Source organism: Pristiophorus japonicus, chromosome 32 (assembly GCF_044704955.1).
Source record: "Pristiophorus japonicus isolate sPriJap1 chromosome 32, sPriJap1.hap1, whole genome shotgun sequence".
Classification (NCBI taxonomy): Eukaryota; Metazoa; Chordata; class Chondrichthyes; family Pristiophoridae; genus Pristiophorus; species Pristiophorus japonicus.
The window spans coordinates 9,060,516-9,070,635 of NC_092008.1; the positions used below are offsets into that span (position 1 = coordinate 9,060,516).

At 59.2% G+C, this 10,120-nt stretch overlaps 1 protein-coding gene across 1 annotated transcript in view; it reads left to right on the plus strand.

Annotated features, from left to right (window-relative positions):
* The window catches only part of LOC139240562 (rabenosyn-5-like), an 18,020-nt gene extending 9,254 nt beyond the window's left edge, over positions 1-8,766 (plus strand). Inside the window, exons 5-6 of the mRNA XM_070869106.1 lie at positions 5,185-5,286; positions 6,572-8,766. Coding sequence (XP_070725207.1) covers positions 5,185-5,286; positions 6,572-7,327 — 858 coding nt within the window. The 3' untranslated portion in view covers positions 7,328-8,766. The remainder of the gene's footprint in view (positions 1-5,184; positions 5,287-6,571) is intronic.
* Positions 8,767-10,120: the final 1,354 nt, after the last annotated feature.

Sequence of the window (10,120 nt, forward strand, 5' to 3'; positions counted from 1 at the left end):
CTCTCGGACTCGCTCTCTCTCTCTCTCTCTCGGACTCGCTCTCTCGCTCTCTCTCTCGGACTCGCTCTCTCTCTCCTCGGCACGCTCTCTCTCGGACTCTCTCTCTCTCTCTCGGACTCGCTTCTCGCTCTCTCGCTCTCTCTCTCTCGGACTCTCTCTCTCTCTCTCGGACTCTCTCTCTCTCTCTCGGACTCTCTCTCTCTCTCTCTCGGACTCGCTCTCCCTCTCTCTCTCGGACTCGCTCTCTCTCTCTCGACTCTCTCTCTCGCTCTCTCTCTCTCTCTCTCGGACTCGCTCTCTCTCTCTCGGACTCGCGCTGTCTCTCTCGGCACTCTCTCTCTCTCTCTCTCTCTCTCTCTCTCTCTCTCTCTCTCTCTCTCTCGGACTCTCTCTCTCTCTCTCTCGGACTCGCTCTCTCTCTCTCTCACTCTCTCGGACTCTCTCTCTCTCTCTCTCTCTCGGACTCGCTCTCTCTCTCTCTCTCTCTCTCTCTCGGACTCGCTCTCTCTCTCTCGGACTCGCTCTCTCTCTCTCGGACTCGCTCTCTCTCTCTCTCGGACTCTCTCTCTCTCTCTCTCGGACTCTCTCTCTCTCTCTCGGACTCTCTCTCTCTCTCTCGGACTCGCTCTCTCTCGGACTCTCTCTCTCTCTCTCTCTCTCTCTCTCTCTCTCTCCTCTCTCTCTCTCTCTCTCGGACTCGCTCTCTCTCTCTCTCGGACTCGCTCTCTCTCTCTCGGACTCGCTCTCTCTCTCCCTCTCTCTCTCGGACTCGCTCTCTCTCTCTCTCTCTCTCTCTCTCCGGACTCGCTCTCTCGCTCTCTCTCTCTCGGACTCGCTCTCTCTCTCTCTCTCTCGGACTCTCTCTCTCTCTCTCTCTCTCTCTCTCTCTCTCTCGGACTCGCTCTCTCCTCTCTCTCTCTGGGACTCGCTCTCTCTCTCTCGGACTCGCTCTCTCTCTCTCTCTGACTCGCTCTCTCTCGGACTCGCGCTCTCTCTCTCTCTCTCGGACTCTCTCTCTCTCTCTCTCTCTCTCTCTCTCTCTCTCGGACTCGCTCTCTCTCTCTCGGACTCTCTCGGACTCTCTTCTCTCTCTCTCTCTCTCTCTCTCTCTCTCTCTCGGACTCGCTCTCTCTCTCTCGGACTCGCTCTCTCTCTCTCTCGGACTCTCTCTCTCTCTCTCGGACTCGCTCTCTCTCTCGGACTCTCTCTCTCGGACTCTCTCTCTCTCTCTCTCTCTCTCGGACTCGCTCTCTCTCTCCGGACTCGCTCTCTCTCTCTCTCTCTCTCGGACTCGCTCTCTCTCTCTCTCTCGGACTCGCTCTCTCGCTCTCTCTCGGACTCGCTCTCTCTCTCTCGGACTCTCTCTCTCTCTCTCTCTCTCTCTCGGACTCGCTCTCTCTCTCTCGGACTCGCTCTCGCTCTCTCTCGGACTCGCTCTCTCTCTCTCGGACTCGCTCTCTCTCGGACTCGCTCTCTCTCTCTCTCTCTCGGACTCTCTCTCTCTCTCTCTCTCTCTCTCTCTCTCTCTCTCTCGGACTCGCTCTCTTTCTCTCTCTCTCGGACTCGCTCTCTCTCTCTCTCTCTCTCTCGGACTCGCTCTCTCTCTCTCTCTCTCTCTCTCGGACTCGCTCTCTCGCTCTCTCTCTCTCGGACTCGCTCTCTCGCTCTCTCTCTCTCGGACTCGCTCTCTCTCGGTCTCTCTCTCTCTCTCTCGGACTCGCTCTCTCTCTCTCTCTCTCGGACTCGCTCTCTCTCTCTCTCTCGGACTCTCTCTCTCTCTCTCTCTCTCTCTCTCTCTCTCTCTCGGACTCGCTCTCTCTCGGACTCGCTCTCTCTCGGACTCGCTCTCTCTCTCTCTCTCTCGGACTCGCTCTCTCTCGGACTCGCTCTCTCTCGGACTCGCTCTCTCTCTCTCTCTCTCTCTCTCTCTCTCTCTCTCTCTCTCTCTCGGACTCGCTCTCTCTCGGACTCGCTCTCTCTCGGACTCGCTCTCTCTCTCTCGGACTCGCTCTCTCTCTCTCGGACTCGCTCTCTCTCTCTCGGACTCGCTCTCTCTCTCTCGGACTCGCTCTCTCTCTCGGACTCGCTCTCTCTCTCTCGGACTCGCTCTCTCGCTCTCTCTCTCTCGGACTCGCTCTCTCGCTCTCTCTCTCTCGGACTCGCTCTCTCTCTCTCTCGGACTCGCTCTCTCTCTCTCTCGGACTCGCTCTCTCTCTCTCGCTCTCGGACTCGCTCTCTCTCTCTCTCTCTCTCGGACTCGCTCCTCTCGCTCTCTCTCTCTCGGACTCGCTCTCTCTCTCTCTCGGACTCTCTCTCTCTCTCTCTCTCTCTCTCTCGGACTCACTCTCTCTCTCTCTCTCTCTCGGACTCACTCCGTCTCTCTCTCTCTCTCGGACTCACTCCGTCTCTCTCTCTCTCTCGGACACTCTCCGTCTCTTTCTCTCCTCTCGGACTCTCTCCCTCTCTTTCTCTCTCTCGGACTCTCTCCCTCTCTTTCTCTCTCTCGGACTCTCTCCGTCTCTTTCTCTCTCTCGGACTCTCTCCGTCTCTTTCTCTCTCTCGGACTCTCTCCGTCTCTTTCTCTCTCTCGGACTCTCTCCTCTCTTTCTCTCTCTCGGACTCTCTCCCTCTCTTTCTCTCTCTCGGACTCTCTCCCTCTCTTCTCTCTCTCGGACTCTCTCCCTCTCTTTCTCTCTCTCGGACTCTCTCCCTCTCTTTCTCTCTCTCGGACTCTCTCCCTCTCTTTCTCTCTCTCGGACTCTCTCCCTCTCTTTCTCTTTCCTCGGACTCTCTCCCCCTCTTTCTCTCTCTCGGACTCTCTTCCCCCTCTTTCTCTCTCTCGGACTCTCTCCCCTCTCTCTCTCGGACTCTCTCCCTCTCTCTCTCTCGGACTCTCTCCCTCTCTTTCTCTCTCTCGGACTCTCTCCCTCTCTTTCTCTCTCTCGGACTCTCTCCCTCTCTTTCTCTCTTTCTCTCTCTCGGACTCTCTCCCCCTCTCTCTCTCGGACTCTCTCCCTCTCTTTCTCTCTCTCGGACTCTCTCCCTCTCTTTCTCTCTCTCGGACTCTCTCCCTCTCTTTCTCTCTCTTGGACTCTCTCCCTCTCTCCCTCTCTCCCTCTCTCCCTCTCTTTCTCTCTCTCGGACTCTCTCCCTCTCTCCCTCTCTCCCTCTCTTTCTCTCTCTCGGACTCTCTCCCTCTCTTTTTCTCTCTCTCGGACTCTCTCCCTCTCTTTTTCTCTCTCTCGGACTCTCTCCCTCTCTCCCTCTCTTTCTCTCTCTCGGACTCTCTCCCTCTCTTTCTCTCGGACTCTCTCCCTCTCTTTCTCTCTTTCTCTCTCTCGGACTCTCTCCCTCTCTTTCTCTCTCTCGGACTCTCTCCCTCTCTTTCTCTCTCTCGGACTCTCTCCCTCTCTTTCTCTCTCTCGGACTCTCTCCCCCTCTCTCTCTCGGACTCTCTCCCTCTCTTTCTCTCTCTCGGACTCTCTCCCTCTCTTTCTCTCTCTCGGACTCTCTCCCTCTCTTTCTCTCTCTTGGACTCTCTCCCTCTCTCCCTCTCTCCCTCTCTTTCTCTCATTCGGACTCTCTCCCTCTCTCCCTCTCTTTCTCTCTCTCGGACTCTCTCCCTCTCTTTTTCTCTCTCTCGGACTCTCTCCCTCTCTTTCTCTCGGACTCTCTCCCTCTCTTTCTCTCTCTCGGACTCTCTCCCTCTCTTTCTCTCTCTCCCTCTCTTTCTCTCTCTCGGACTCTCTCCGTCTCTTTCTCTCTCTCGGACTCTCTCCGTCTCTTTCTCTCTCTAGGACTCTCTCCGTCTCGGACTCTCTCCCTCTCTTTCTCCCTCTCGGACTCTCTCCCTCTCTTTCTCTCTCTCCCTCTCTTTCTCTCTCTCGGACTCTCTCCGTCTCTTTCTCTCTCTCGGACTCTCTCCCTCTCTCTCGGACTCTCTCCCTCTCTTTCTCTCGGACTCTCTCCCTCTCTTTCTCTCTCTCGGACTCTCTCCCTCTCTTTCTCTCACTCGGACTCCCTCCCTCTCTTTCTCTCTCTCGGACTCTCTCCCTCTCTTTCTCTCTCTTGGACTCTCTCCCTCTCTCCCTCTCTCCCTCTCTCCCTCTCTTTCTCTCTCTCAGACTCTCTCCCTCTCTTTCTCTCTCTCGGACACTCTCCCTCTCTTTCTCTCTCTCGGACTCTCTCCCTCTCTTTCTCTCTCTCGGACTCTCTCCCTCTCTTTCTCTCTCTCGGACTCTCTCCGTTTCTTTCTCTCGGACTCTCTCCGTCTCGGACTCTCTCCGTCTCGGACTCTCTCCCTCTCTTTCTCCCTCTCGGTCTCTCTCCCTCTCTTTCTCTCTCTCCCTCTCTTTCTCTCTCTCGGATTCTCTCCCTCTCTTTCGGATTCTCTCCCTCTCTTTCTCTCTCTCGGACTTTTTCCCTCTCTTTCTCTCTCTCGGACTCTCTCCCTCTCTTTCTCTCTCTCGGACTCTCTCCCTCTCTTTCTCTCTCTCGGACTCTCTCCCTCTCTTTCTCTCTCTCGGACTCTCTCCCTCTCTTTCTCTCTCTCGGACTCTCTCCCTCTCTTTCTCTCTCTCGAATTCTCTCCCTCTCTTTCTCTCTCTCTGACTCTCTCCCTCTCTTTCGGATTCTCTCCCTCTCTTTCTCTCTCTCCCTCTTTCTCTCTCTCCCTCTTTCTCTCCCTCTTTCTCTCTCTCGGACTCTCTCCCTCTCTTTCTCTCTCTCGGACTCTCTCCCTCTCTTTCTCTCTCTCGGATTCTCTCCCTCTCTTTCTCTCTCTCGGACTCTCTCCCTCTCTTTCTCTCTCTCGGACTCTCTCCCTCTCTTTCTCTCTCTCCCTCTCTTTCTCTCTCTCCCTCCCTTTCTCTCTCTCCCTCTCTTTCTCTCTCTCCCTCTCTTTCTCTCTCTCTCCCTCTCTTTCTCTCTCTCCCTCTCTTTCTCTCTCTCCCTCTCTTTCTCTCTCTCCCTCTCTTTCTCTCTCTCCCTCTCTTTCTCTCTCTCCCTCTATCGGTCTCTCTCTCCCTCTCTTTCTCTCTCTCCCTCTATCGGTCTCTCTCTCCCTCTCGGTTTCTCTCTCTCCCTCGGTCTCTCTCTGTCTCGGTCTCTTTGGGCAGACCTGCCTCCCCTCAGCCCGAGCGCTGTGCTGTGTGTAAACCAGCGGCTGCCCTTTCTGTTCCGCAGGAGAACCTGCTGGGCCTGACCTCGCTGCCGACCCTGGAGAAACTCGAGGAGTTGCAGGAGAAACGGAGGCAGAGGGAGGCCGAAGGTTTCACGGAGAAGCAGGTTTGTATGGCACTGCCCCCGGGGCCTGAGGCCTTGTTCCTTGCTCGATGTCCCTGTGCACGGGCTATAAACAATGTGCACACTGACCCCCCAGGTCCCTTTGTCCCTTTGTCCCCCCCCCCCCCCCCCCGGCACCTTTCTCAGCGTGCAGTAAATACTCCAGGTTATCTGCCTGATATCTGCCGTTCACTCTCTCCCACGTTACACCAAGTGAGCAGCCCATTGGGCCCCAGCACTCCGTGCCGGGGGTTATGCCCCACACCAGACCCCTCGCACCCCTCTCCATCTCCTGACCCCTTCTCCCGCATGTGTTTATCCAGCTCTCCCTTAAATACATCGCGACTATTGCCCTCCCTGTGGCAGTGAGTTCCACATTCTCACCACACTCTGGGTAAAGAGGTTTCTCCTGAATTCCCCACCGGGTTTATTAGTGAGCGTCTTCGAAGTGCCAGCCGTGGCTCAGTGGGCAGCACTCTCGTCTCTGAGTCAGAAGGTTGTGGGTTCGAGTCCCACTCCAGGGACTTGAGCACAGAAATCCAGGCTGACACTCCCAGAGCAGTACTGAGGGAGTGTCGCACTGTCGGAGGGGCAGTACTGAGGGAGTGCCGCACTGTCGGAGGGGCGGTACTGAGGGAGCGCCGCACTGTCGGAGGGGCGGTACTGAGGGAGCGCCGCACTGTCGGAGGGGCAGTACTGAGGGAGCGCCGCACTGTCGGAGGGGCAGTACTGAGGGAGCCCCGCACTGTCGGAGGGGCGGTACTGAGGGAGCCCCGCACTGTCGGAGGGGCGGTACTGAGGGAGCGCCGCACTGTCGGAGGGGCAGTACTGAGGGAGCCCCGCACTGTCGGAGGGGCGGTACTGAGGGAGCCCCGCACTGTCGGAGGGGCTGTACTGAGGGAGTGTCGGAGGGGCGGTACTGAGGGAGTGCCGCACTGTCGGAGGGGCAGTACTGAGGGAGTGTCGCACTGTCGGAGGGGCGGTACTGAGGGAGCGCCGCACTGTCGGAGGGGCGGTACTGAGGGAGCGCCGCACTGTCGGAGGGGCAGTACTGAGGGAGCACCGCACTGTCAGAGGGGCAGTACTGAGGGAGCGCCGCACTGCGCTGTCGGAGGGGCAGTACTGAGGGAGCCCCGCACTGTCGGAGGGGCAGTGCTGAGGGAGCCCCGCACTGTCGGAGGGGCGGTACTGAGGGAGCCCCGCACTGTCGGAGGGGCGGTACTGAGGGAGCGCCGCACTGTCGGAGCTGGCCCTGTGGTGAACATTCTGTGGTTTTGTTGCTCTGCAGGGCCGGGACCCGAGACCACCTCCGCCGGTGCGTGTGACCATCGACTGCGACAGCGGCTGGCTGGCCTCCCCTTCTGCCGCGGCCAGGGGACAGGCGGCCCGCCTCGACGACCCGCTGCTGGAACAGATGGCCAACATCCACTCGTTCCTGGCCCAGGCCCGGGGGGCGGGGCGGGAGAGCGAGGCCCGGGCCCTGGCCGACAACCTGAGGCAGCTGGAGGAGGAGCTGGAGGCGCGGGAGCGGAGGCCGGTGGGGGCGGGAGGTCCGGCACCCTCGGCCCCCCGGCCTCCCGTGTCCGGGACACCCCCCAGGCCCCCCACCTCGGACCCCTCGGTCAACGGAACGGCGGTGCCGGGAGACGTGGGCCTCAACCCCTTCGCGGAGGAGGAGAAGGAGGAGGAGGGGGGCAGCGGCAACCCCTTCGAGGAGGGGGCTCGCGGAGCCCCCGCAAACCCCTTCGAGGGCGGGGACGAGGAGGAGGAGGCGGAACGGCCCCCTGGCGCCTCGAGCAACCCCTTCGAGGGAGGGGAGCGGGCAGAGTGCGTCCGATCGGCCCCCTCCAACCCCTTCGAGGAGGCCGGGGAGCTGGGGGAGATCGAGGAAGAGCTGCTCAGGCAACAGATCGACAATATCAAGGCCTACGCCTTTGACGCCAAGCGGGCCGGCAGGATGGACGAGATGGCCAGCCTCATGGACAACCTGGGGGAGCTGAGGAGCGTGCTGGAGGGGCAACGGAGCAGGAGACGGGCCCTTTAACCCCCATCTCCCCCCCCCCCCCCCCCCACCGGCTCCCTCCCCGTTACCCAGCGCTCCCCTCCGGGCTCTGCAACACCCCCCCCCCCACCCAAACGGACTCATCCTCGAGCTATTCGACTGCCGGAGGCTGCACCCCCCCCCCCAAATTGATCGATCTTGTATTATTCGGCTGTTGGGTGGCCGCACACTATTCCGCCCCCCCGACCAACCACCCCAAAATGACACTTCCTCGTGCTATTCGACAGCCGGAAACTGCACACTCTTTCCCCCACACCCCCCCACACCCACCAAAACAACCATCGGCACGAGGCCCGGGATGGATCCCGGACATTTCCTGCTCTGTGTGTCTGGGGGGGGGGGGTGGCTCCACATTTACCCACTCCTGAGTTCAAGCCGCCCCTTTCCCCACCGTTAATTTGGGGTTTTTTTGCAGGGTGGGGGGGTGACGGGGAACGTGTGTGAATGTAGAATGTGTGTTTTTTGTGTCTGTCGCGGAGGTTATTTTGTAAAATCGTGTTGATTGTGCCGCGGGAGCTTCCGGGTGTTACACGACTGGCCAGCGAGGTGCTGGGGGGATATTAAACCACCGATAGGACACTAACAGCCCCCTCCCCTCCATCGCCTGCCTGTACATCTTATCCCCCTCCCCTCACAGCCTCCGCTCCTCGCCACCCCGTCTGGAAACACTCCCAGCTTCTCCCTCTCCCTCTCCTTCACTCTCTCTCTCTCTCTCTCTTTGCCTCCCTCTCTCTCTCTCTCTGCCTCCCTCTCTCTCTCTGCCTCCCTCTCTCTCTCTCTCTCTGCCTCCCTCTCTCTCTCTCTGCCTCTCTCTCTCTCTCTGCCTCCCTCTCTGCCTCCCTCTCTCTCTCTGCCTCTCTCTCTCTCTCTCTCTCTGCCTCCCTCTCTCTCTCTCTCTCTGCCTCCCTCTCTCTCTCTCTGCCTCCCTCTCTCTCTCTCTCTGCCTCTCTCTCTCCCTCCCTCTCTCTCTCCCTCTCTCTCTTCCTCTCTCTCTCCCTCTCCCTCTCTGTCTCCCTCTCTCTGTCTCCCTCTCAGTCTCTCGCTCTGTCTCTCTCTCTCAGTCTCTCGCTCTCCGTCTCTCGCTCTCCGTCTCTCTCTCCCACTGTCTCTGTCTCTCGCTCTCCGTCTCTCTCTCCCACTGTCTCCCCCTCTGTCTCTGTCTCTCCCCCTCTCGCTCTCCCTCCCCCTTTCCCCTACACGGCTGGTGCTATGATATCCCCCTCCCCGCTGCACGGCTTGGCAGCGAGCCCCAGGGAGAGGGGGGTTGGTTTACGAGACGAGGGCGGATTCGCAATGTTACAGTGCTGTCAACTGACGGGATGGGAGAGCTTTCCGAGCACGGAGACTCATTTACAGTACCTGTGTATAAAATGTATAACTGGCATCATTAGGGTCTTGCAATAAAAATACCTTTCAAGTTGGTTTCTGTGTGTTTCTGCAGTTGAGCCAACGAGACCACAAGACGAAGTACTGAGGGAGCGCCGCACTGCGCTGTCGGAGGGGCAGTACTGAGGGAGCGCCATACTGCGCTGTCGGAGGGGCAGTACTGAGGGAGTGCCGCACTGTCGGCGGGGCGGTACTGAGGGAGTGCCGCGGTACTGAGGGAGTGCCGCACTGCGCTGTCGGAGGAGCAGTACTGAGGGAGCACCGCACTGTCGGAGGGGCAGTACTGAGGGAGCGCCATACTGCGCTGTCGGAGGGGCGATACTGAGGGAGCACCGCACTGCGCTGTCGGAGGGGCAGTACTGAGGGAGCGCCGCACTGCGCTGTCGGAGGGGCAGTACTGAGGGAGCGCCGCACTGCGCTGTCGGAGGGGCAGTACTGAGGGAGCACCGCACTGCGCTGTCGGAAGGGCAGTACTGAGGGAGCACCGCACTGCGCTGACGGAGGGGCGGTGCTGAGGGAGCGCCATACTGCGCTGTCGGAGGGGCAGTACTGAGGGAGCGCCGCACTGCGCTGTCGGAGGGGCAGTACTGAGGGAGCGCCGCACTGCGCTGTCGGAGGGGCAGTACTGAGGGAGCGCCACGATGTTGGAGGGGCGGTACTGAGGGAGCGCCACGATGTTGGAGGGGCTGTCTTTTGGATGAGGTGTGAAACCGAAGCTCCATTCAGCCCCTCGAGCCTGTTACATTAGGAACAGGAGGAGGCCATTCAGCCCCTCGAGCCTGTTGCATTAGGAACAGGAGGAGGCCATTCAGCCCCTCGAGCCTGTTACATTAGGAACAGGAGGAGGCCATTCAGCCCCTCGAGCCTGTTATATTAGGAACAGGAGGCCATTCAGCCCCTCGAGCCTGTTGCATTAGGAACAGGAGGAGGCCATTCAGCCCCTCGAGCCTGTTACATTAGGAACAGGAGGAGGCCATTCAGCCCCTCGAGCCTGTTACATTAGGAACAGGAGGAGGCCATTCAGCCCCTCGAGCCTGTTACATTAGGAACAGGAGGAGGCCGTTCAGCCTCTTGAGCCTGTTACATTAGGAACAGGAGGCCATTCAGCCCTTCGAGCCTGTTGCATTAGGAACAGGAGGAGGCCATTCAGCCCCTCGAGCCTGTTACATTAGGAACAGGAGGCCATTCAGCCCCTCGAGCCTGTTACATTAGGAACAGGAGGAGGCCATTCAGCCCCTCGAGCCTGTTACATGAGGAACAGGAGGAGGCCGTTCAGCCCCTCGAGCCTGTTACATTAGGAACAGGAGGCCATTCAGCCCCTCGAGCCTGTTACATTAGGAACAGGAGGAGGTCATTCAGCCCCTCGAGCCTGTTACATTAGGAACAGGA